This window comes from Trematomus bernacchii, unplaced genomic scaffold, assembly GCF_902827165.1.
Source record: "Trematomus bernacchii unplaced genomic scaffold, fTreBer1.1, whole genome shotgun sequence".
Classification (NCBI taxonomy): Eukaryota; Metazoa; Chordata; class Actinopteri; order Perciformes; family Nototheniidae; genus Trematomus; species Trematomus bernacchii.
The window spans coordinates 2,309,792-2,337,590 of NW_022987370.1; the positions used below are offsets into that span (position 1 = coordinate 2,309,792).

Genomic DNA, 27,799 nt, shown 5'->3' on the forward strand with positions numbered 1-27,799 from the left:
ATGTAAGAAGTAGAAAGTATAGGTATTTGTGTTCAACATGTAAGAAGTAGAAAGTACAGGTATTTGGGTTCAACATGTAAGAAGTAGAAAGTACAGGTATTTGGGTTCAACATGTAAGAAGTAGAAAGTACAGGTATTTGTGTTCAACATGTAAGAAGTAGAAAGTATAGGTATTTGTGTTCAACATGTAAGAAGTAGAAAGTACAGGTATTTGGGTTCAACATGTAAGAAGTAGAAAGTACAGGTATTTGGGTTCAACATGTAAGAAGTAGAAAGTACAGGTATTTGTGTTCAAAATGTAAGAAGTAGAAAGTACAGGTATTTGGTTTCTACATGTAAGAAGTTGAAAGTACAGGTATTTGTGTTCAAAATGTACGAAGTCAAAGTAAAAAGTCGTCAGAAAAATAAGTAGTGGAGTAAAGTACTGATACCAGAAAAATGTACTTAAGTACAGTAACGAAGTATTTGTACTCCACTACTTCCCACCTCTGACTATTCGTCCATCTTTGTTCCTCTCACCTTGACCCGCCTCCTCCTCCATCAGCAGGAACAGCATGTGCTCCACGTAGTTCTGCACGGCGCTGGCTTCGTCGGGGGGGATCGGTCCGAGTCTCAGAGCTGAAGACCCCCCGCTGTGAGACGAGAGGAAACTCAGAGCTCCACTGCGACCCGGCTCGTGTTTCTCCAGGATCTTCACCACCTGAAGAGGAACCAGGAATATCATTTGTGGAAAGAGACTCTGAACGTTTCAGGAACAAAGATTCTCTCTCTTTTTGTCCTGATCCATTTTTATAAAAACCTGTCTGAAAATGAGCTGATCAGATTTTGGACACTTTATGATGTCATAACCCCCCTTATCACCTGAATCTCCTCCTAGAGCACCATTGAATTCTTTTGACACACACACACACACACACACACACACACACACACACACACACACACACACACACACACACACACACACACACACACACACACACACACACACACACACACACACACACACACACTGACAATTACAGTATAGGATGATAATAGGACACAATGACACTGAGGGAGAGAAGGGGAGTTTTCCTTCCAATTGATGAGCTAGTTGATCTCTTAATGAATAAGTTCATTGGTTAATATATTGGCTTATTGATTGGTTAGTTGATCAGGACGACTGACCAGTAGATTGGATATGTTAAGTGGTAATTGAACATTTAATTGATACAGTTGATTGCTTACCTGAGCCCAGTGGTTTTTAAACACGATCATGCAGGTCTCAGGGTCGACCCCTCTCAGGCTCAGGGACTTCCTCCGGTTGCCCCTGGCGACCACTGAGGCCATCATTTTGATCCGTGATCAGGAGGTTATAGCATGTCAAAGTGTGTGTGTTGGTATGTGTGTGGAGGGGGGCAGCGCGGCATCAGCTGGATCCCTCTGCCCAGGATCAGGCTCTCTCTCTGGGCTCGACGGACAGATGCTGACCTGCAGGAGGTGGAGCGAGGAGACACTTTGTATTATTCCTTTCTAATCACTGTGTTAGTAAGTCAGCAGTGGATGTGACGCAAAGATTAAGGGGTTTACTCAACACTTAAAAGTCCCATTTTCCTATAGCCCTAACACAGACACATGTTAAGATACAGAGTGACTTCCAGGAGATATATTTCTATCTGTTCATCTCGATTAAACATCCATAAATCTGCTTAGAAATCAATTTGCCTTAAGAATCATCAGATCCTTTATAAAGTACGGTAAGTATGAGTTTAGTGGCTGATATTTAATTCAAATTAAGTCGATTTAAAGGTTTCATTTTCATGTGGCAAGGCCCTGGCTTCTCTAACTACTATGCAACATAAAATATACTTAACATGAAAAGAAAGTAAATACATAAAATAGTGCAGGCGAGGTGCAGCATTACGAAACATATACAACAGAATGTAAAAGTAAACACTGTACAGAAATACATACTTTAATGATATATAAATATGATGTGTGTGTTCTCAACAAGGGACAGAGGTCAGGAGTTCAACCGTCTTATGAAATCTTGAATGAAATATTTTTACATTTGTATGTTCCCCTCTCTGTGTCCGAAGACAGATAAACCCAAAGGCAGGAACAGGAAATGAGGGTCGTTAGCAACAAGCGACAATCAAACCGGAAAAATGGGAACACATCCTGAATCCCTGGGCGTTCCCGAGACATTCCTCAAATTCCCATGGAGTTCTCCAAGAATACCTCCCAGTTATACAGTATCACAGTTATATAGTACTACAGTACTACAGTATACATACCTCTGTACTGCTGCAGGGACAACATGAGTCCTGAGGAAGACACACACACACACACACACACACACACACACACACACACACAGAGATTAGAGGGCCAGATGGTGAAGGAAAGATTTATTGTGTGTGTGTGTGTGTGTGTGTGTGTGTGTGTGTGTGTGTGTGTGTGTGTGTGTGTGTGTGTGTGTGTGTGTGTGTGTGTGTGTGTGTGTGTGTGTGTGTGTGTGTGTGTGTGTGTGAGAGAGAGAGAGGGAGGGACAGAGATTTAATCTGAGATGAGACAGTGATGTTTAATCCCAAATCACCACCCTGTGTGTGTCCCTTAAACTCAGACAGTCACATGCCATCACACACACACACACACACACACACACACACACACACACACACACACACACACACACACACACACACTTAGCTGATTGAGTTTTAATTATGATAATAATTCAGCAGCCTGATGTGGGAATTACAATTAAAAAATAAAAGTGTGTATCGGTTGCATTTTAACAGATTGTCTAATTTATTGGACAAACACATGTATCTGGGGAGAACAAATGTCAACACACACACACACACACACACGTGTTAATCTCCTTCCTCTACAGCAGCTGTTGGATTCACGGTCTGCCGTGAGCAGCTGTTTGTTTCTCACCAAAAACTCTTTTTAAAAAGGTAAATATTTCACAAAACACCCTGAACGCTCCACCATAAAGAGTGTGTGATGCGCATGCATGCTACCTTCTTAATTCTGCTTACATCACACACACACACACACACACACACACACACACACACACACACACACACACACACACACACACACACACACACACACACACACACACCTCACTGTATCAACATTACTCAGCAAAACTCACGTCAATAGAATAAAGTACACATGACAACAGCATAAATATATATTCTAGATTAAAAATATGCTCTCTTTTGTTCAATTATTAATTTGTTCTAATACATTTTAATGAGTGTTTATGTTGTGCTTTACTCATTCATTTTCCAAGTACTGTAGGTTTGCATATACAAGTTATTTGCTTATGTGTATTGGTGCCTTGACAAGAAACCACAGAAAATATTGAAAAAAATACAATATAAATATTAAAAAGATTAAGAAATATTAACAATATTAATGTTTTTAATTAAAGAATTCGGAACAGATGCTCAAAAATATAGTATTTAATTACTTTGTATCACTTCCTTGTCATCTACTTTTCTCTTGTATAACCCTGACTAAGGTTTTTAGTTCTACCTTGTAATGTTTTATTAATGTAAAATATGAAGTGTTTTTTGGTGTAATTTACTCATTTGAATTGCGTTTTTATTATTTTTAACTGCCTACTCTGTTCACTTATACAAAAATATATATATACTATCATATTACATTAAAAATATAATATTGCATTATATTACTCACGATATACTTTGTATTTGACAGGTTTAAGTGCACCTTTACAGGCGGACCTTACCTCGGCTGGTGTTAGATGAAGGAATGTCAGTCCCTATAACTTCTTGGTACAAAAAAACAAAAGGAAAGTAGATTCAAAGTGCTTTAAAGTCCAGAAAACGTGTAAAATAGGGAGTTATTTAGTTTTAAACTGCGTGTTTGTGTCGCTTCTGACCGCAGCTCCGTCTCTGAGGCTATAATCTCAGCTGTCAATCACTCTGCTGCTACTGCTATGCAACGACAAGACTCCGCCCACCGGTACAGGAAGTCACGCCCCCTTTGTTTACACTGTATTTAATGCTGTGTAAACACACCATTAACCCACTTTTTACAGTTTATGTGCACATATTTATAGCCTGTATTAGTATTTTCTTCATTCAAAATACACACAGGGATGTTGTGTCCACTTTGCACAAAACACATGGCCTTCAGACAATAAGTTAATTAAAAAAAAGACAAAGTAATGAGAAATAATCGATAATAAGTTAAGTAAATAGATCAAATGGACCGGGTTTTTTTGTGTCAATCATATTGTTCAATGCATTATTATTTTACAGCTTAAGGACTTTTATAAAGGAAATAATAAACTTATAATGTAATATGTGTATTTACAATTTAAAATACAGTGATGTAAAACAGTTACAAGTAGAGGTTGCAAAGTTTAAGATCAAGTTGCTAAAATGTAAATTAATATTTAAATGTCAGTGCCGGTATTTTGTTCCCTTACCACCTGCTACTGACTGCATACAGGTGCCAGTGCTACACTCTGCTGGACACATAGTGAAACTGCACCTGATTTAGATATTTAAACCATGGACTTTATATATAAATGGACGTAGTGTCCGTGACGTCACCCATAGGATTCTGCAGAGTTGCCGAGAAGCCTAAAGTAGGCGGTGTCGGCAACTAACGGCTCGACAGTGACGTCAGAGTCTAACTCCCGCCTGCTCCAGCCTGATCCAAATAGAGAGGCAAAGTCCCTCCCTTTCCGGTGGACATCATGGGACCTTATTTCGGAAAAATTATGTATTGATGTCAATGGCAAGAGAAAACGTATCTTTCGATCCCGTTTGAATTGTGCCATGAATGACACATATGATGTTTTTCAATCTTAAAAAATCATTTCCATGTCAAAAAAGTTTGTCGTAAAACTGTTGAAACAATTCCAAAGACAAAATCAACTAAATGTATTTAAAGACCAATCTTTATTTGAATGTGCCTCTTAACCTGAGATATTAGTTATACAGTAATAGTATTGACAATCTAAAAAAACTGAGCAACTCAACGGTTAACTTTATATTTCTTATTGTCTAAAGCATTTATTATTTTCATTTTTCCCCTCTCATATTCAGTGTGGAGTGTGGACGGATTGAGACAGCGTGGTGTCCAGAGAGCTGCAGAGACTTCAGGGAGAAACCTCCGTGTGATGGACGTCCTGTCTGTTGGTTTGGCCGGAGAGGACTGAGGGTCTTTCCTCTGTGAGGAGGACCAGGCCTGATGGAGGAGCCCATGCATAGCTGATACCAACTGCACAGGCCTAGTCTGTCACTTTATTTGACTAAATGTGTTTACTTATACATTTAATAGGTTTACACTTTCTGTCCATATGTGCTTTTTATTTAAAACATGTTTGATTCACTTTTGGTTCACATTTCAATAAATTGAATTTGTATTTGCACTCCTTTTGTCCATTATTCTTACTGAAAATGTTAGATTACACATTCACATCTGATTGAAGATTGGCCCCATTTATTTGTGACGTTGCAAACTCTGCGGTACAAGGCACAGGTGATGTGAAGCTCATAAAGTGAGGCAAATAGAAATAATCAGCTGATGGAGTGTAGATGTGGAAATAGGTGCATTCGATCAGCTGACTGTGTTTTTCGCCACACTTTATAACACTACAGATGGAGCATCTTATTTAAGACTCCAGCTTACTGCTTCCTGCCTACTACCTGCCAGTTACCTGCCAGTTACCTGCCAAAGACCAGTATCTGGGAATGTTAAGCCCTCCCACTATTTTCCAAGAGGGCGTTGCCAGATTTTCAATTTCAGGATTTAACCAGGAGATGGCGCTTCCTTCACAAAAACAGGAAGACAACTTTTCATGGACTTTCAGTTTTGTTTAGAAGAGCATTTGAACACATCAATATTTTAGATCAAATAAAGTATATCTAATCTTGTAATTCAATAATATATAGTCTTTATATATTAAATAACTATGGCCAAACTAAGACTTAGTTTTTCATAAGAGAAAATGCAGATATTATATAAAAAACTAAAGTTAAAATCTTGTTTTTAATGCCCCAAGAGCAATAAAAACACTTGGTAAAAAAATACAAGCTGTAAAAATACTTATATATATTTAATACTAATAACATAATGATTAATTTCAGATGATAATACTTTTCAGTGTCTGTGGCATGCAGCAGCTGACCCGGCCGACAGTAAAAATAAACATTTATAACTAGTTTAGGTTGTTTGAGAGGTAATTAAAATAGCTAAGGGTGATGATCTGACTTGAAGTGTGTTTTTGCTCCTAATTAAATGTGTACAAGATGTGAAGTCAACAGGTATAGGAAAATATTCCTAAAACGTCCAAATAGTCACAGCAGGGATTTGCCACTGTGCCACTACAGTTGATCTGTGTGTCTACAAAGAAAGCTTTTCATTTGCTAGATGCTGATGTAGCTATTTGGATTACTTTTGAAGATGCAGTTGGGAATATTTCCTCAACCCTGCTTTGTTATTTTCAGAAAAGTGAAACTTAAATAGGCCTATAAAATGATAGAATTTAAAAGAGTCTTGAAAAAGCATGGTGATGGCAATAAATGCATTAATGAATCCCCAAAATCTACAGAATACATTTAATTTAAGGGGAGCAGTTACTGAGAAGTATATAATGAGAACTGCTACCAATGGTGGCCTATTTAGTTTATTAAGAAATACATTTTTTTTTAATTTTTTTATCTGTAGTGGGAAATGGAGCGGACCTGCAGAGAGTAGCGACAGAGAAGGGCTGGTCCAACCTGATCTGTAAAGTGATCTAACTAAGTTCTATTCATATTCTTGATGGGAAGTGCAGTGTAAATGGGGGGCCTATATGCATTTAAAAAGCAATATAAATCACACAGTTAGTATACAATAGGCTTTAAAAGCACCATCGATAACCATTGCCCTTCTCCTATTCCAACCAAAAGAGAAAATGCAGATATTACACTCTGAAAAGAAAGGGTAGACATATCTGTACTCTTAGTGCCAAGTAGCTAAGCTATTAATTCGCAGAAACGTCAGTTTAAAAGCTGTTTTATTGTGAAAAACCCGGAAGTTCTCATAAAATCTCAATGCCAAGCTTTTATTCTGAAAATCCTTCATATCCGGTTAGTATTGACAAGCAGGTGGCTAATATTACGTTTTCTGAATGTGAAGTAAAAATGACACAGAATGTTGCACACCAAAACCTACTGACTTTAACATTACATCTATAGACGTCGAGATATTATTACTGATTAATATTAAATGAAGGTACCGTTGATCGTAAAGTGTTTTCACATACGTGGGTAGCTATGACGTCAGAAGGAGTTACCGTAAATGAGAGCTGCCGTAAAAGTGTTTCTAGGATTTCTAAACGAACTATTACAGCTGTTATAAAGCATTAAATAAAAAGTCATGAAAGAGATAAGGAGCAGAAAAGGTTTAAGGAAGTAAGCAAGGAATACAGAATGTCGAAATCCTCTGTTTCACGCGATGTCGAACGTTGAAGACAGAGGACGGTGGTCCCCCAATCTACACAGCGGGAGAAAGAAGATCATAAAGCTGATCGGAGGAGACATCACGATCTTTCCCACATTAGTGCAATTCACCTATACTTAACCCCAAATAAAAGAACCCAATAAAAACAGTTGTTAAATACTAGTGAAGTCACGTTGTAATAATAACTCATCTCTCGGTTTGAGTGTTCTTTTTCTGCTTTCCCAAAAGCCACTGTGTCAAGTGTCTAGTGACTATTTCTCTTAGCGGATGCATGTCAATTTAAATCAATACATACAACTATTTTTTAAATCAATAAAAACATTTTCTAAATCCATAAAAGCATTTCAATTAAGATTAGGAGTCATGTCGTTACTTTGTTGAGAATGTGGCCATGTAATAAGCGGGATAATTTGCAGCGACTTGGTCATTGTGGGGAAAAATAACACCCAGGGTCCTGATCGTTTTAATGAAGTTGAATACAGAATATTCATATTTGTCAGTGATTTCATGTCAATTCGGCGAACATAAACATAAATGATCTTGGTGAAGATGATGATTAAATTAGGATTAAAAATCGGGAGAGCCGGCTGCATTTCCTCTCGTTCGTTTTTTTCGACTAAACAACATTATTTTGTTAAATAACAACATGGTGATGTTTTGTAAATGATTACGTGTCTTATTTAGCACAGACTATGATCCTATCCGTGACATATGGATCTTAACAAAGATCCGCTATACATTAGTACCAGACATACTGTACATCCAGCTTACTGTATCGAAGTTGATTTCACATGAGCTCCAGTGTGGAACCCCACTGCACCCCCTGGTGGATCAATGATCCATTGCAGCTGGCTTCACAATAATTAAATGTATTTATCACGGGGGCGGTATCAAGTCAGACTGGGGGCCGGCTCTTCATCACGAACCGATCACGGGCCGATCACGGACCGTGCACGAGCCAATCACGACCCTCGCGTTTCAAACTGTCGGAAATAAGATGCTCCATCTGTATAACCACACGCAGCGTCACAAACAAATGATGGTCCTGATAGACTACAAAAATATTCGGTGTGCAGATCTTTGTGTTCACAATAAAAGTGTAGTTTATTAGTGAATGTCCTGTACTGGTCTTAAAATCTCATAACATCAGCTTTTAATTTTCCTTTTAGATGTTCTTCTTGACCCTCAGAGAACGAGAAAATGTTGAGTCGTGTCTTTCAGGCATGTCCTTTCCTGACAAAAATTACAGGAAATATAAAACATATTATTGCAGAACAAGTGTGTTATTTATGAAAGAGGTGTGTTTGTGTTTTTAGGGGCTGTAGATATAATTATTTTGTAATTGTAATGTTTTTTTGTATTTCAACAGTGAGCTACAAAGACAATAAGATTATTACAGAGCCCCCTGGGGGACATGGAGAAGAAAAAATAAAATTGCTAGAATAAAATAAAAAATGTTTTGCGAGATCTCGCAATACTTTTGCGAGATCTTACATTACATTACATTACAATACATTGAAGTAAACTTTTCATTTAGCTCAATGTATTTCCTGGTCAGTTCGGCAACACAGAAACCACAACAATGGAGCGGTTCATCGATTTTTACTTTGAGCTTGGCCTAAAATATAAAGATATTTGACTGTGTACTTTTTGAGTAATACTCTGTCAAACTCCCCTCCTGAGTACAATCATTCATGTATTCTGTTAAATTTGTTGAGGGATAAAATGATTTTTTGCAATAAGTTCTACATGAAATTGATACAGTTGGACTCAGTACTACTTGGAATACAACCACAAGTACAATCAAGTATTTTTACTCTGTACTTTTTGAGTAATACTCTGTTAAACTCCTGTCCTGAGTACAATAATTCATAGAGTACAATACATGAATTATTATTATTATTAAGCCCAACACTTTAAGACTGAATATTAATTAAACAGATGAGTTGAGAAAGAATTCACCCCCCAATCCATAGTCATTAAGGGGGAATCTAACTATACAGAGAATATGGTTTTTTGAACCACGATGTAAACATGTTTATTTCTGCTGTAAAGTTGGTCATTTTAACATGGGGGTCTATGGAAATTGCTCCCTTCTGCAGACTGCTCCTACTGGCCACTAGATGAACTGCAGCTTGAGGCACTTCCTTATTGGCCTCCCGGCTCTGCCCATGAGTTTGCCGCTTGGGTTCTAACCTAAGCAATATATGAAATATTATAATGTTGAGTTCAGGGAAGAAATGTATAGGAAGTTTAACAATGTATAAAACAATTTCAAATTAGCTGGGATTCAAAATATATGAAAGCTTATATAGATACATAATGACTGTTGTGGAAATATTTTCCTGGGCCCATAACTGTTTATCAGTTTGTGTACTGCCCTCAATAAGCACCTGCAAACTTGGACTGCTGTGCTCTCAGTGTTTTGTCTCCCTATTCCTGCCTGTCGGTGTCAGCTGATAGAGGTGTTATGGTGCTTTGTCTTGTTATGCACAATGTTGATTATTCTCTCAGAACCAGCTAAATACATGGGTCTGGGGTAGAGATCTTCAGAATTGGTTTGGCAACCGCTGTGTCAACTCGTGGCACAGCACATGTCTTGTGAATTCTCCGGCCGAAGCTCAAAATAAACCATCAGTGTTTGCCATCAAAGTTCGATCTCTCTCCGTGTCTCTCTGAGTCCTGTCTCCATTGCTTCAGAAGTTTTGATCACAGTATGGGGCTTATCAAGAATGAATGGAAGCACGAAGACTTAATGTCAAATTGTAGAGAGATAAGCTTACTCTACTATAGCAGTTGTAGACAGAGTCATTTACTTTTCTTACTTTCCTGTTAGGTGTAAGCTCATAAGAGATGTGAGACCAAACAATGGTGTCTAACCTTTAAAGGTGCAAAAACAACAATTAAAACCAACTTTGAACTTTTGATAGGCTGTAAATCTGGCCAACTGATGAATGTCAAATGAAAAAATGTGCCCTTTTAATGAATGTGATTTAAAATGTGTATAAGTCATTTTGGATTGAATCCAATAAGCTAACATCAACATTTGCACAAACCCTGTCCCTCCAACATGATGGACAAGCCCTCTGGCAGCTTTCTTGCTTTTTCATCTAATATTGACTGTTGGCAGACTGAATGCTAGTGACTCATCTGCCTGTTCTTATTTACCCCTAGATTCCCAGTTCCTTTGGATCAGACTTGCTAATGCCAGTAAACTTTGTATTATGTCAATAAATCCTTGAACTATTCCTGCTTACTCCTCCTCCCACTACAGCCAAAGTTCAGACTGTGACAGTACAATCTGGCCTCAAAATGGACTCAGCAGACAGTCACCAGCCCTGCCTTTCATTTCCTTACATTAGAGCAGAACTTCCTGGAGTCCTTGCTGCAGTCTGCTAAAAGCATTGCGTATTTGCCTATGAGTTGGCGTTCTTAAGATTGTTATGGAAGTAGGCTCCAAATCTTCTGTCTCCTGAGCCTGTCACTCCAGCATCCTCTGCATCAAAATCACCTATCTTGCACACGAGCCTGCTCACAGGTATGAAAAGGGGATGGCCCCTTTGCCATCCCAACAACAGTCTTGTTTTATTATCAGTACATAACCGGACGATTTCTTCTCATTGCCAGCTAGAATGTTCCTTATGCCCATACCCTAAATCTTAACCTGTATGTGAAAAGTATATTTATCAAACAATGGCATCCTTCTTTTAGTATATAACTCATTCTTGAATTGTTATTTATTTCAATATAGTTGCAAAATTCATTCAAATCACAAATAAACTGAGCCATAAAATGATTTGAATATCTGAAACAAAATGGTACAATTATAAAATTCCCAAAATAAAATAAAGATTCTCAGACCAACTGTTTTTTTCTTCAGACTTTCAAATGGGAGAATTCCCCGCTGTTGAAAGTCCAAAAATCCAAGTATTACTCAACAGTTTTTACCTTAGGACTTAGTGTGCATGTTCAATATGATTGACTATGTGTGCAGATTCAGCAGGTTCAGAATAAGAATTAAACATTAGTAACATTTCCCAAACAAGAAAAGAAGAACAAGTTGTCACATTTAAAAACAACATAAATGCAGAATAGTTATTTGGCAGTCATTTTGAACTGGTCATTCAACTTTATGCTCCAAAGTTAGTCAAACATGTTATTGTTACCCCTTATTGATTTTCTGCTGTTTATCTTTTTCCTCAAATTGGACCTCATGCTTATCAGTTTCTCAACTGCTGCTGGGAAATGGTGTGTATGTGGTTGTGTTCGTACAACCGACAGAAACGCAGCGTCAGGCGTCACGGCGGCGTGCTTTGAAGCTTGCCGGCGGGTGTGTCTGAAGCTCGACCAACAACCAATCACATGAATCTCCCGCCCCGGACACACAAGCATGCGGTTTGATTGGCTAGAGCTTGTACTGGCATATAATTTGATTGGCTGACGCTTCCGTCGAAGCTTCAAAACTTGAACATTGCTCAACTTTTGAAGCGAGCAACGCGAGCAAAGCGAAGCGACGCTCCCACAATGCAATTCGGCAAAGCGTGACGTCTCCCCATTCAAAGTGCATGGGCAGAAGCGTTGAAGCTTCAACGCACGCCGCCGTGTGGACAGGCCGAAAGACTAACAGCCCCTACACACGGCGGCGTGCGTTGAAGCTTCAACGCTTCTGCCAGTTGCTCGCTTCAAAAGTTGAGCAATGTTCTACTTTTGAAGCTTCGACGGAAGCGTCAGCCAATCGAATCATATGCCAGTACAAGCTCTAGCCAATCAAACCGCGTGCTTGTGTGTCCGGGGTGGGAGATTCATGTGATTGGTTGTTGGTCGAGCTTCAGACACGCCTGCCGGCAAGCTTCAACCCACACCGCCGTGTGTAGGGGCGTGAGGTGGTGGTGGTGGGGCAGTGAGAGGATAAAAAGAGGGTGCTGCATAGCGACACTTCACTGACAGCGAACCAGGATCAGGTAGGAGGATGAGGAAGACTCTGCTTTGGCTGCTGGCCTCTCTGGCCTTTGTCTCCCTGACTTCTCTTGCTGATGGAGCTCCAATGTAAGTAGACATGTCGTACCTTTACCCACTCCAGCTCTGCTTGAATCATTTCTCAGAAAACAAAGATATATATTTTTTTGTTTTTGGTCATCTTCCTGGTATACACGTTGTTATGTTGTTATCAGGGGTGCACATAACTCAGGGTGCGTACGGGTGCTGGAAATCCTTGAAAATGCTTGAAATTGTACGAGGTGTTTTCAAGGTTTGAAAAGTGCTTGAATTTTGGGAATGGTGCTTGAATTTGGGATGAAGTGCTTGAAATTGTAAATGCTTTACTTCGCTTTTTAGATTAAAAGAAAATAAAGAAGTCGGAGCGCGCTTAATTGCTTCGCTTTTACATAAAACAGCTCCGCTCCGGCCTTCCCGCGCAATAGAATAGCGGTATGCAACGTGTGTGTGAAGCAGAAATCCTGCAGCTCCACCCGCTGTGACGGACCGGTGAGCGAAGCAGAACACACATTAAGAGTTAGACCTAACACACTTAGCTATTTTATCTACCTCTGGAACAAGCTGATTCCGGCGATCGGCCCCAAAATTGGCGATCGGAGCATCCCTAATAATTGTATATGATATGTTTTATAATGATTGATCATTAAAGTGTTCTCAAAGCTGGTAAAGGTGCAGCTAGTTTGAATGACTTTGTATACTGCAGGGTAGCTTCTGAATTTACTCCAGGTGGAACTAAAGTCTGATTTACAGTAACACTTGATTATATTTCACATCATTCATCCAGATCTGTAAAGTAACTAAAGGTATTCAATACATGTAGTGGAGTAAAAGTAAACCATTTACCTCTGACTTATGTTTACTGCCAACCTAAAAGTACCTCAAAAATAGTAATCAATAATATATTGAAAAGTTATTTGGCTGATGCCCAAATATGGGATGCCCAGTCTACGTACAGATGGGTCTCATTTTGAAATATTAAACTTAGTTTTCTTTTCTAAAAATTTAAATTTTTCATCCTCATGTAGAATGCTATTATGAAACACACATTTGGTTGTTTATAGCATAAAGAACATCAGATTTAATGTGAGGTAGGGAAATAATCATTTGAGTATAAGTATGTGTATATAAATATGTAATTTACAACAGCTGTAAGATGCTTGAAAAGCTTGAAAATGCACCTTGAAAATGCTTGAAAAGTGCTTGAATTTGACTTTGGAAAAGGTGTAAGAACCCTGATAACTGGTACGCAGGTACGCATGCACGGCAACAATCTGAAATGCGTATAATGTCACTTGTGTCACTATGCGCCTTTGCGTACCTGATAGGTCATCAAAACAAACACTTATTTAGTCTACACGTGTTTCTTGTCAACACTCAATGGAGTAAACTATAAGACATCATGTCCAAAAAACCAAAAGACATTAAGCAGCGACGTTGGCGTTTTGCTCCCTGCAAAAACCGCCAGACATTCTTGGACTGATTGAACTGGGTGCTGGCCGAGCCGCGCAGCCGCAGGCCATAACCGACGGACCTGTGAAGCTTTTACAGGAGGCAGAGGCTTAGAACACTGGACGACTAGGTTGGTTGCCGTGTGCACAGACAGGGTTGTTGTTAACGTCGGTACAGAATTATACCAAAACTACACTAACTGGCTGTGGAGGGAGACACCCCTGTGCACATTCTGTGCCCCGCACACACACTGGAGAACTGCGCAAAATCAGCTGATCACAACGTTCACGTTCTGTGAGACTTTTAATCGTTCTCTGGTCAAGCTGCTGCAATTTTATTTACAACAAGGTGGAGCAAAACACAAAGCTGCAAACTTGTGTTAATGGAAGAGTTTGAAATCAGACAGAGGTGGAAGAAGTACTCAGATATCTGTTACAAGTAAAAGTCCTGCATTCAAAATGTTACTCAAGTAAAAGTAGAAAAGTATTATCATCAAAATATAGTTAAAGTACTGATTTAAGAGTTGATTATATTTCACCTCATTAATCCAAATCTGTAAAGTAACTCAAGGTACTAAATACATGTAGTGGAGTAAAAGTGCACCATGTACCTCTGAACTGTAGTGGAGTAGAAGTACAAAGTAGCATACAATGGAAATACTCAAGTAAAGAACAAGTATCTCAATATTGTACTTAAGTACATTATTTAAATACATGTACTGTCTTAGTTACTTCCCACCTCTGAAATCAGATATGAGATCAGAATCAGATCAGATACGTCTGCATTCATATTATTACCTTAACTCGTGTCTTTCATAATGAGGAGCTACAGTCCACTCTGTGTTACAAAATGCAAGGTCATGTGGTGTTTCAAATGATGCCAAGAAGTTGGCCTAATTTTTAGTTTAGAGTTTACACAACCATGCAAAATGCCAGACAGAGCAAGGGTCTAGAGATATGATGAAATATTGTGTTGATCCAGTGCTGGATTGTTGTCAATGTAATCAATAGATTACTCATTGTGTGTGGATCCATGCTGGAGCTCATGATCCACATCTTTGAAAATAGATTTAGTTTTTTTTCTGCAGTTTGGGGGAATTGAAACCTAAAGTTAAATGTTCTGCTCCCCCTCACTGTTCCCTTTAATTATGTTCTTACCAATTGGGTTCGGTTTATTTATTTGACCCCTTTAAGCACATATATACACACAACTCATGCAGTATCCCATATATGTATTTGTATGCACACAATTTCCAAAACACATGAATATTCTTTGAACTTTACTATTTGAAACACTTCAAACTCGTCCTGCGAATGGAAATAAACCATGGAGTCATCATTAATTCAAGATGAGTAGTTAATTTAAAAAAGGTTGCTTTGTGTGTGAATTAATATTTTGAACTCTTTTTTTTCAGTAAATCCAAAACAGCATGTGGTTCTTTCTGCTCGGTGACATCACATTCACATTAATATATATCTTCTTTTCCGCCCCTGCTTTGCAGGGAGGTGATGTCTGCCCCCAACTTGTTGAGGGTAGGGACAGCAGAAAACGTTTTTGTGGAGTGTCAAGACTGCACAGGTGAAGACAAAAGGGTGGAAATCCATGTGTTGAGCCATCCAACCAAAAACATAAGGCTGGCAACTGCATCTGTGACACTTACCAGTACAAATGAATTCCAGGCGCTGGTACAGATCATGGTAAATGATGCGCTATAACTCTGCTGCATTTTATAAAATGATCTATGAATTAAAAAATGCACATACTGTACACACCCTGCTCCTAATGCACTGTTTGTGTTTCTTCATAATGATTCAGATCCCTGCTGGAGACTTCAGTAAGGATCCCAGCATTAAGCAGTATGTGTATCTGCAAGCTCAGTTCCCTGGCCGACTGCTTGAGAAGGTTGTCATGGTCTCCTTTCAGTCTGGGTATATCTTCATCCAAACTGACAAGACCATCTACACCCCCAACAGCAAAGGTGAATTTATTCATTATCAATAAATCAAGCAATATTTATTCATAAAGCCCCATATTACAAATGTGAAATGTGCCAAAAGGGGTCTCAATTAATCAGTGAAAAATTAAAACTATAAAGATATGACTTAAAGGTCACCTATAAGGCAACATCCACAATGTAATGTATTTTACACATTAATATGTGTCCCCTCTGTGTTAAGAGTTTCAGGAAAAAATACTCTTTCTCTTTTTTTCCTGATCCATATATATAAAAACCTGTCTGAAAATGAGCTGATCAGATTTAGGCCACTTTGTGATGTCACAATGTTTGTTTTGGGTTGTGCAACCATTAGCCAATAACCAACCAAGGTGACACCTGAATCTCATCCTAGAAGGTTTCCCATTCCTCAAATTTCCCCTCCTCGACTCCTATCCTCGACTCCTATCCTCGACTCCTATCCTCGTGTCTTAGTCCCGCCCACAGGAGATGCGAGCGGAGGAGTCGAGGAGGGGAACCGAGGAGAGATGAGGGGAAGCAGCAGGCGGTTAGAGAAATGAGAACTCCTCTCCTCTGAGCGGTCATTTTAAAGAGACGTCCCTTAATGATGACAGGAGGCACAGCAGCACTCTGTCTGATGGACAGTTGTGTTCATGACGACTTATATATTTTACTTTTTAATTAATTGACTGCGGTATAATGAGAAAATAAGAGGCTACAGATGTGGACATACACACACACACACACACACACACACACACACACACACACATACACACATATATTTATATATATATACAATTTCAGAATCAAACAAGTATAAGAGCACTCTCATAATAACGTAACACTATCAGAGACTTTATATATCCCCCCCTCCTCTCTCGCTACAATCGGGAATTTAAATTACGGGCCAAAAGTTTAATTACAAGTATTACAATTAAGCAGAGGAAACCAGACCAACTGAGACCTGTCTCTCCGCCAGCATCTACTCTCACACACACACACACACACACACACACACACACACACACACACACACACACACACACACACACACACACACACACGCACACACACACACACACACACACACACACACACACACACACACACAAACCTACACACTGTACAACACGCACCTACACACTGTACCACACACACACCTAGAGCTCCTAAAGCATATCATCAGGCTACAGCCGTTGTGTATTTTATTTTGTGAAGCACTAAATGGTTTTAGAAAAATATCGACTCTTTGTTTGTAGATATCTACTAAACTACAGCATACAAATACAGAGAGTAATGTAGGCCTGTTATACTGAGTGATATATATTTTACACACTGCTCTGCTTTCTGCACGGACCTCACAGCTGTTCTCACTGGAAACATTGCGTCGCGATGAAAGAAGTTAATAAAATAATATCTAGGGGATGCATGCAGAGCTGTCATTGGCTGAGATCAGTCCGGCCGTGCGTCACGACTCTTTGAAACATCACTGTTGCCGGAAACACATCCGCGGAGGAGCCGTGGAGGAACCATCAGTGTATCCTCGATTATAGCTCCTCCAGAGAGCCTCCTCGATGCTCGATCCTCGGTCCTCGATGTGCATTTAGAGAAATGAGATGTCCTTCAACATGGCGCGCCGAAATATCTTGCAGAGGGGCGTGGCCAGCAGCAGCTCATTAGCATTTAAAGCTACAGTCACAGCATCATCACTTTGGGAACAGGGCTGAAACAGAGTTTAAGGCATGCTACAATGCACGATCTGTTTAGTATTTTGAGCCAAACACTTCAGAGACATGTTTTATATATATCTGAGACCTATAATATATTGTTGAAAAATAATATAATAGGGGACCTTTAAAACATAGAAGTGGCAGCGGACCTAAATCAGGAGAACTGCAACAGGTTCATCCACAATCCAAAAGGTGCCATGATTGAATGTGGCTTTCTGCAAGAGGAAAGAGCGCAAAAAATCTGGAGTTGCCAAGTTTTTACCATGCATTTATCGGACATTAGTGGATAAAGATAGAGAGGCAGGGGAAAAGAGAGGCAGTCTAAGCCTATAGCAGCATGACTAGGGGCTGGTCCAAAGTAAGCCTGAGCCAGCCCCAACTATAAGCTTTATCACTGCTCCTAGTACTAGACTCCTGGTACTAGGATGGGTTAAAAGCAGAGAACAAATTTCACTGTGTGTGTGCTGTGTGCTCTGCATGTGTGACCATTAAAGAGGGTTTCATCCCTCCCAATTCTATTCTATTCTATTATCAAAAAGTAAAGTCTTAAGTCCACTCTTTTTCTATGTCAGTTCATTACAGGATGTTTGCTGTGACCCCCCGTATGGAGCCTGTGGAGAGGGATGACGCCAACCAAAAGGATGCGTCTATTGCCATTGAGTTTGTGGTATTGTTTTCCGATCTTTGATAAGCACATATACCAAGCCTCTTTGCATTACAAATTCTTAACAGTAGATACTTTTCCCCGGAAATTACCAAAATAAATAAAAACACAGCCAACCTGAGTTGTTGGGTTGTGTTACTTAAAGGGGACCTATCATGCAAAATGCACTTTTGTACGTCTTTTATACATGAATATGTGTCCCCAGTGTTCCAGGGAACTCACCAAGTGTCAGAAAACACAACCCTCTCTATTTTCCTCCATACCCAAATCTCTAAAAAAGGGGCTGCAACGGATCTGATACAAACTGATCCAGATTTGAACACTTCTATGTCGTCACAGAAGTGGCGCTTCGGCTATTGGGCCAACTCTCCACCTATCAGGGGAATGTGGGGTTGGGCCACGGCCGGCCATTGCCGCTCGAAAGCGCTGGAGACGCTGTAGTACATATGCCAGGCCTGTAAGTGGCGCTGTAGTCTGCCACAAAAGCAGCGAAGAAGACTTCCCGCCCATAGTTACCATGGTTACCCTTCTGTTTATTCTCCGCTGTGGCTTTTTTTCTCCCTCCCCGAGGCAAGCGTTTGCTCCTGCTGCTTTAATTCAATGCAATCCCTCCCCTTCGAGGCAAGCACTGTAATTATCTCCGGTTAGTCCACCAGCAGATGACAAACACCCACCTCTCCGCCTCTTCCAAGGAACGAGGGGACCGGGCGGCAGAGTTTCAGTTTCAGTTTCTTTCGCCGGTCAAGATGTCCGTTAAAGTTTAAATCTTCCGGACAAAATTAGAAAAGTGCCGGTCAAAGGTATTTATTGAGCTTTAAAACAAATGAATAACGACTCTATATAATAAAACACGGAGGACGGAGATCTCTTTTTCTCCCCCTCTTCTGACAGCCCAGCAGCTGATCAGAGCACGTCTCCCCTCTCCTGCAGGGGGGCGTGGTCAGCAGAATCAGACCCGTAGACAACAAACAGCACATAGAGCGAAATGAGGCATGGCTAAAATGCATGATCTGTTTGGTATTTTGAAAACAGAAACGTATAAATATACCTTATATAGGTATGGCCCTACAATATATCATTTAAATATAGCATGATAGGTCCACTTTAAGGAACACCTGTCCTATCTCTTGCTACCCTCTAGTGGTTGATTTGCATAAACATAGCCACTTCCTTGAGTGGTAGATAAATACATTTTAGGAGTAGCTGGAAATTAAAAAAGTCTCAATGGAGACATTGACCAAGCTCATGGAGACATGCATAACATAGTCTATAGCATGGATTTACAACATTACTTGTTTCTGTTAATGTTTTATTTTTTATATTGTTCTTTTTTAGACCCCTGAAGGCATCATTTTAGCACTTGATCCAGTCTCTTTGAAATCAGGGATCCACTCTGGAGATTACCAACTCGCTGAAATTGTCAGGTTAGTAGTTTATCTTGTTTATGTTGTGTTCTCTACAATGAATTTCCATGTTGCGAATTTTGTGTTTGGAAAAGAACTAAACAAAAAGTAATATCTTGTATGAAATGTGGAGACACAATGAATTCTCAGTTCACACATCACACCATACTTCCAAGATGATGAATGTAAGTGAAAAACACTGGAGCAGAACAGGGGGGGGGGGCGCGGGCGTGCGCGGGCTCGTGAACTGTAACGCCGTGTTATGCATGTCCATTACCCACTGCACCTCGCGGGAGCGTGCACAGCGTAAAACAAAAACTCACAGACATTTCAATGATTTGTACGGCAAAGTACGGTTTGGAAACGATATCATTTCCTTTTTGACGGGCATGCATAACACGGCAAAACACCGGAGCCTCGCTGCGGGGAAGCTTTGGCGCTGTTCTGGTTTGTTCTAATCTGTCAAAATGAAGGACTGCTTTCAGATTTTTCCGTCATTGTTAAAAGAAATCCGTCATAGACGGGAAATATTCGGTTAACGCGACCTCTGGTTGGCACAGTAGTTCCTGGGCTCTATAACACCTTACTGCACTTCATCTGGCCTGATTCCTGTATTACCTTGTTACCTCTCTAAATTAGTGTTTAAATGTTGTGTTTTTGTGTGTTTCTATGTTTAGTACCGGCCTGTGGAAGGTCGTCACGAAGTTCCACAGCAACCCACAGCAGAGCTTTAGTGCAGAGTTTGAGGTCAAAGAATATGGTGAGTCTCCCATTACCTGCACTTTCATTTAAAACCAATATCAACTTACAACATTCACTCGTTTTTTTACTGGATTGGTAAAACCATAAATATCTTTTTTCAGTGCTTCCCAGTTTTGAGGTTAAACTGAATCCTACGAGCTCTTTCTTCTACGTGGACGACCCAGATCTCACAGTCGACATTAAAGCCACGTAAGAGAAAGTTCTTGTTCCGTGGCTTTAGAGGCTGTTTGATTGGTGGATTGATTGTAGGAATGAATACAGGTTGCTGTTTAGAGGTTGGGTTGACGCTCTTGCTCTTTTAGTTTCTTAATCATTTGTTTTTACTTTGTTTAAAATGAACCTGTTTTGATTCATACATTTCCCTCTCTTCTGGATGTAGGTATTTGTTTGGTCAAGAGGTAAATGGGATGGCCTACGTTGTGTTTGGGGTCATAAATGATGGTCAAAAGAAGAGCTTTCCAAGTTCTCTTCAGAGAGTGCAGGTGAGCACATTCTACACTAACTATATTTTACATGTGTTTTGGAAGAGTCTCATACTCACAACATGTCTAGTATTTCTCCTCTAACTCCAAGATCTGCAGTTATTTCAGTTTCATTTCTATTCACAGATATTATGTATTTAGCGTGTTGAAAATGTAACATAATGACAACGATGGTGGTGACAAAACACAGTCTTTTCACATTGTTTTAATTGAGAGACCCTTATAAAATGTTGTATTATCAACTGTTCACTGTAACACTATACTACATTTTAAGACACATTTTTGAACTACGTTACATTAGATTGAAGAAGGTGTTGGAGCTGTCACGCTGAAGAGAGAGCACATCACAACGACCTTCAAAAACATTGAAGAACTGGTGACGAAATCCATATATGTAGCTGTCAGTGTGCTAACGGAGAACGGTAAGAAAGAGACTAAGACTATTCCCAAACGACAGGGGGGAAAACATAAATATACTGTATAGAGATAGGATAAGTGTTTTTGTATCAACTACAAAGTGACCGCATTTAAAAAATATAATTACATTATAAACAAAAACATCTTGTAATCTGTTTTGATTTGATTTGTTTCTGCATCTATTAACAGGTGGTGAAATGGTGGAGGCAGAGTTGAGAAATATTCAGATTGTTAAATCTCCTTACACCATCCACTTCAAGAAAACTCCAAAATATTTCAAACCAGGAATGTCCTTCGATGTTGCGGTAAAGTACTTTACATTAACTTTAAAAAAGTACTATAAAAAAATCACTTTATAATAACATTAGCAAAAGTATGGCTATATTTTTGATGTATTAAAGGTCCCATGTCATGCTTTTCTGGTTATTACCCGTCCCCCTTGTGTGTTATGAAGGTTTTTATGCATGTAAACGGTCTGCAGAGACACAAACCCTCGGGTGCTAGTGGAGCCTCGCAGATGGGGGTGCTGCAGCCCCCTCATCACCCCCCCCCCACGTCATTGTCATTACTGGTGTCATCTTCTGGTTGCTAACAAACACTATTGTAACACATCATCACTGATGTTCCGCTGCAACGGTGGTGGACTCATCAGAACATAGTGGGCGAGCTGACCAATCAGAGCACAGTGGGCTCATAGGGAGGGGAGGGCAGGAGTTTAGGACAGAGAGTGAATACACATGCTATACAGAGATGCTGTATGAGAAACCAATGTGAGTTTGGAACATTGAACAATGTAAATCTATTCTAGTAGACCTCAACAATGGAATTATGATCAGTAGAAATGGCCATGACATGGGACCTTTAAATGATTTGCTGAAAAAGAGTTACTCTTTGTTAAATTAGGAAACCTACATAGAATTTACTTCTCTCTTATTATGTTATTAACAATAACAGATCACATAATTTTTCTTTGTCATGGATTTTAATTATGATGTTAAGGCAGATTTTTCAGATTTAGGGAAATATTCCAGAGAAATTAAGAAATGTACCCGATAAAGTTTGTGTCACCATAAATTCATAATACTTAGTGAATATATTGGCAATAAATCTACAAGAGATTGTACAGGGCAATCAGAGAGATACATGTCCTTTTTGTTTTCTGTTTTTTTTATGTGTAACCAATGTACTGCAGGTCTCCCTTGAAAAAGAGATCGTTGATCTCAATGGGATTTTTCACCTAGTTAAATAAAGGCTAAAGAAAGAAAGAAAGTACGTCCATGTTTTTGAGCAGGTCCACGAATCCAGTCTTTGTCAAGTCTGTCACCACCTTCACGCAGCTGCTGGCGCCACTTCGCCCGGTCCTCCGCCAGCCTCTCCCAGCCGTCCGTCGCGATGTCCAGGGCCTTCATTTCACGCTTTACGACATATTTGAAGCGCAGCAGTGGTCGTCCTCTGCCTCTGGAACCAGCGCTCAGCTCGCTGTATACGATTTCCTTTGGCAGGCGGCCGTCTGGCATTCTGCGAAGGCAGTAAAACAGTAAAACGTCTTTCTGATTGTTGAACTGTTTGTGTCTGTGTTGGCAGGTCGAAGTTGTGAATCCTGACAACACTCCGGCAAAAGGTGTTGCTGTTGTGGTTGAACCAGGCCCTGTGACTGGCACCACCGAAAACAATGGCATGGCAAGGCTAACCATCAATACAGGAGGGCACCCACAACTGACGATCACTGTAAGTCTCTTAAAAATTCATACAGGCACCACAGGCCGCTTTTCAAATGTAAGCTTTGACCTACAATCAATGAATAATCATTATAAACATTTTTTGATATTCATTTTTTAAAGTGAATTCAAGCAGAGCTATCAGCAGATGTTTTTGCGTCTTTAGAGCTCATTGCTTTACTTCCGATTTTTTGCATATTTAATTTACAGTATGTGAAAGGTGAAGCTTATCTTAATCGTAGCCAGGATAAAGATGGAATAGGAAAGTCTCAATATTTATTTAACCATGTGTATGCTTATGTGTTTCTTTAATTTCAGGCAAAGACGAATGATCTTCGTATTTCACAGACAAGACAAGCATCAGCCACCATGACAGCTCTCCCATATATTACCAGAAGCAAAAACTATATCCACATAGGTAAGAGACCAGGTGGTAATCTTTTTGTATGCCACTATTTCATTTTGTATCTTTTGAATCACGGTTTTATTCTAAATTGATCCTCAATGAACAGTTGCTAATTTAGGAATAGACTCCAATCCGCCTTGCGCTTATTATGGCTGTTTGGCAAATTACGGAGTGAAAGTAGAGTGAAGCGTGTACACAATTGTGGATTTTTTATATTTGAGGAAGTTATTCAAAGTTATGATTTGCAAGACTTTGGACGGTATTGAGCCAAATACCTTTAAAATAATATAGCTGGAAAACATGCTCCTTTTATTATATTTTTCACTTTTATGTAACAAGTTCATCTAGAACTCTCTTGCTCTAGAATTACTGTCCATCAGAAGCAATGTAAAATATCATTGTTTTATGGGGAGAAAATGTACTACAATGCTCTACTTTAGAAATACTTGAGATACTGCAATCACAACATGTCATATTTGCAGGTGTGGATTCAGCTGAAGTACAATTAGGAAATAACCTGAAAATCAACCTCAACCTCAACAGGCAGGAAAGTCATAACACTGACATCACATATCTGGTGAGAGATGTTTTGAATCTGTGCATGTGTGCTTATACTACCCTTTTTGTTGCGTCCATCAAGTTGTGTAGTGCAGTATACACGCTCATGTGCAATAAGTGCTGATATGTAAGTCTGTGTCCCTATAGATCATGAGCAGAGGTCAGCTGGTGCAAAAAGGCCGACACAAGACAAGTGGTCAAGTACTGATCTCCCTGACAGTTCTCGTTACCAAAGACATGCTGCCATCGTTCCGCATCATAGCCTATTACCACACAAATGCGAATGAAGTGGTATCAGACTCTGTTTGGGTGGATGTAAAAGACTCCTGCATGGGTTCGGTGAGACACGCAATACAAAACACACACAAACTGATTTATTTATTACTGTATTCCTCTGACATTTTTTAATGTAAGCAACTGGTTCAACAAATCCAAACTGTATGTGTAATTCATTGACCTCACCTTCACATTTAGCTGAAGCTGGAACCATCGAGACCCACTCCATCCTATGAGCCTCGCAAGATGTTTGGTCTGAAGGTTACAGGAGACCCAGGGGCCATAGTGGGACTGGTGGCAGTGGACAAAGGCGTCTATGTCCTTAACAACAAGCACCGCCTCACACAGAAAAAGGCAATTTATTTATATCATATTTTTCTTGCATTTATTGCATGAATACATTTCTAATGACATATCAGAACTTTAATGTGAGTTTCCAGATCTGTCTACCTCTTGCCTTTAAGTCTTGTTTATTTATTTGTGTGTGAATGACTTTCATATGCTCAGGTGTGGGACATTGTAGAGAAGTACGACACAGGTTGCACACCAGGTGGAGGGAAGGACAGTATGAGTGTGTTCTACGACGCTGGGCTGCTGTTTGAGTCCAACACGGCTTCTAGGACTGCCTACAGACAAGGTGACACTACTTTACTCTCCCCTTCCTGAACATAGTTTTAAAAAGTGAGCACATACACCTTTATTCATCACCATCAGTCAAGTGCTTCTTTAGAAGTGAGCATATTGTGTTCAGTAGAAGAACTGCATCCTAAAGGGTCTTTTTATGGCTCCCCTTTATGGTCACGCAGATTGTTTTGGTGTTTCTGAAATGGTTCGTTGCTGTTTGGATATTTTCTAAATATTTGCCTGCTAGAAAAATATTGAATGCTAGAACATTTTTAGAAAAACATGGAAAACTAAAACGGTCAGACACTCCCATATCTGGGTATTTGGGTCTTTGGTTGAATTTGCCCTTTGAGGTATTTCCATGTTTGCATTGACCATGGTGACTGACCAATGAGCTGAATTGTCCTTATTATAAGGCGGTTTTAAAAACCACCTTTAGCACTTTTTCTAAAAAAGTTTATAATTTACATAAATCAGACGTTCAATATCAAATGTTCTCACCCCCACACCCTGTTCACGTGTCCTACCAGAGAAATCACCTCACTCTGATTTTAAAAGTTCCACATCACTTATACAATGCTAAGGGTAGGTTGAATATTGTTGAGTTCTGTAAAAGATTTTGTCCCTGTTGCTTTTTTTCCAGAATTGAATTGTCCGGCACCGAGCAGGAGGAAACGAGAGACTACAATCATGGATGTCAGAACCAGCTTACGTAATAACCATAACTCTATAGAGAGGCGAAGTCCCTCTCTTTCCGGTGGACCTCATGGGACCTTATTTCGGAAAAATTATGTATTGAAGTCAATGAAGAGAGAAAACTTATCTTTCGATCCGTTTGAATTGTGCCATGAATTACACATATGATGTTTTTCAATCTAAAAAAAAATGTCCAAGTCAAAAAAGTCACAGTTTGTCGTAAAACTGTTGAAATATAAGACTATGAAAAATATGCAACTAGAAAGACTACAAATCCCAGAGTCGCGTAAGTGATGTCATAACTGATGTCTTAATTGTTTTCCTCCACTAAATATAAGAGATAGCTAAGATAAGATAACTTTAACAAGATGCCTGTGTGCTTAGTACCAGGTTGTAATTATACCAGCAATGGGTCTTGCTCGTTCTTTTGCTTCCCGTCTGATGAAAGGACCCGGAGTGGCTTGATCAAGTTAGCTACCTAGCTAGTAGCAAGCACGTTAGTTAGCATTACAGCCTTAGCCTTGTCATTTTCATTAGCCTTAATGAAAGTAACCCAAAATGTGAAATAGTAAGAGTAGTAGTCATATGTTGTGAACCCTTTGAAGAGTACTGTCACACCGGTGTGATCATTCTATAATACACCGTTTAAGCCCGGATGCCCCCGGGGAGACATGCTAACGCTAACGCTACATTAGCATCTTTCTCTCCCCATTGACTTCAATACATAATTTTTCCGAAATAAGGTCCCATGGAGGTCCCCCGGAAAGGGAGGGACTTCGCCACTCTATTCCTTTTTTGGTAAGACAGTAGTGAGTGACGGCCATCTTGGTGACGTGTGTTGTTGTGCGAGACCAGAGATGTAGTTCATTGAGCGGTTTCACACAAAAATAGTGTTACTTCACAGTTTTACGGCAAAACCTTTTTTTTTTTACTTGCAAAATTATCTTTTAAATTGACAAACATCATATGTGTACATGGCACAACTCAAACGGGATCGAAAGATAACTTTTCTCTCGCCATTGACTTCAATACATAATTTTTTCCGAAATAAGGTCCCATGGAGGTCCACCAGAAAGGGAGGGACTTCGCCTCTCTATAGAAAGCAATAACCTAATTTCCTGTTATCTTCTGTCTGAAAAGTATTTCTTATAAGTTTATGTTCTCTATCCCTAGGTTCCCATTTAGAGTAAAATACATACAAAACCAGGGTATGGTTTAGGTTGTGGCTATCTTTTGGTTGTCAAGTAGCTAGTACGCATTTTCCTTTGGTTTGATATTATCCAATTTTGGGTGACCATATGTTTTTGTTTTGAACTCTTTCACCAATTTCAATTTAAATGTTATAGTCAGGGCCGTCCCTGTTATATGATGAGGCCCTCTGTTTCGCGAGTGTCGTCGTCGTCGACGGGGGTTGCTAGTGGAACCTCGCAGCGGCGAAACCGTGCCGCGCCACACTAATTGCGCCGCATAAGCGCATAGGTGCGCCGCATTTTCGGCTCAGTTTAGGCCCCCTCCGCAAGATGAGGCCCCCTCCGCGAGGTGAGGCCCCACGCAGTCTGCGTGATCGGCCTGTAGGGAGGGACGGCCCTGGTTATAGTCTATTTGAAATCCATGTGTCCCTGTTCTAATTAACAGATGGCAACTGCCAACATGCCAGACCTCAGCTTTAAAGTTGTAGTTAACAAGCTGATGGCCGAAATCACTACATCTACTTCTTATATACAGTCTATGCTTCCGTCACACAGTTCATGTTAAGGGTTCTTTAAGGACGATAATACAAATCAGATACATCAATGTGTCCACCTCTTCCTCCTCCTCTTCAGGAGGGAAGGCTCAGGTAGAGTCCCAAGAGAAGCCCCCTTTGTAGATGTGGAGAGCAACGGATGGTGGTGTGGAGCTCAGGTCTAGCGACAGCGGTGGATGAAGGCTTGAAACAGGGGGTACAGACAACAACTGGGAGGGGTCATGCTGTGCTGCAGGTCAATAGCACAGTTATATGGGTGGAGGAGGAGAGCTCGCCTTGACTTAACTGAAGACTTCTTTGAAGTCATCTAGGTTAGCGGGGTAAAGATGAGATAGGAAGGTCAGGGGCCGGCAGGATAGGCAACAAGGAAGCAGTCCGGAATAGTGTTGGAAAGTCCAGCATCAGTAGCATAGGACAATTTGTCAATGAG

At 39.9% G+C, this 27,799-nt stretch overlaps 3 protein-coding genes across 4 annotated transcripts in view; 1 reads left to right on the forward strand and 2 right to left on the reverse strand.

Moving 5' to 3' along the window:
• Positions 1-3,918, reverse strand: part of LOC117484075 (protein FAM160A1-like) — a 16,995-nt gene extending 13,077 nt beyond the window's left edge. The window contains exons 1-4 of the mRNA XM_034132510.1: positions 3,758-3,918; positions 2,280-2,309; positions 1,231-1,473; positions 520-700 (exon numbers count right to left, since the gene is read on the reverse strand). Coding sequence (XP_033988401.1) covers positions 520-700; positions 1,231-1,335 — 286 coding nt within the window. The 5' untranslated portion in view covers positions 1,336-1,473; positions 2,280-2,309; positions 3,758-3,918. The remainder of the gene's footprint in view (positions 1-519; positions 701-1,230; positions 1,474-2,279; positions 2,310-3,757) is intronic.
• The window catches only part of LOC117484132 (butyrophilin-like protein 8), a 163,675-nt gene that overhangs the window by 39,468 nt on the left and 96,408 nt on the right, over positions 1-27,799 (reverse strand). The gene's annotated exons all lie outside the window — the stretch shown is intronic.
• LOC117484068 (complement C3-like) overlaps positions 12,374-27,799 on the forward strand; it is a 30,404-nt gene continuing 14,978 nt past the window's right edge. Inside the window, exons 1-17 of the mRNA XM_034132498.1 lie at positions 12,374-12,534; positions 15,434-15,629; positions 15,748-15,910; positions 18,192-18,286; positions 19,619-19,707; positions 20,364-20,446; positions 20,550-20,637; positions 20,828-20,930; positions 21,232-21,352; positions 21,537-21,652; positions 22,932-23,075; positions 23,384-23,483; positions 23,954-24,048; positions 24,177-24,368; positions 24,504-24,659; positions 24,813-24,942; positions 25,573-25,641. Of these exons, the coding sequence (XP_033988389.1) occupies positions 12,458-12,534; positions 15,434-15,629; positions 15,748-15,910; positions 18,192-18,286; positions 19,619-19,707; positions 20,364-20,446; positions 20,550-20,637; positions 20,828-20,930; positions 21,232-21,352; positions 21,537-21,652; positions 22,932-23,075; positions 23,384-23,483; positions 23,954-24,048; positions 24,177-24,368; positions 24,504-24,659; positions 24,813-24,942; positions 25,573-25,641 (2,017 nt within the window). The 5' untranslated portion in view covers positions 12,374-12,457. The remainder of the gene's footprint in view (positions 12,535-15,433; positions 15,630-15,747; positions 15,911-18,191; positions 18,287-19,618; positions 19,708-20,363; positions 20,447-20,549; positions 20,638-20,827; positions 20,931-21,231; positions 21,353-21,536; positions 21,653-22,931; positions 23,076-23,383; positions 23,484-23,953; positions 24,049-24,176; positions 24,369-24,503; positions 24,660-24,812; positions 24,943-25,572; positions 25,642-27,799) is intronic.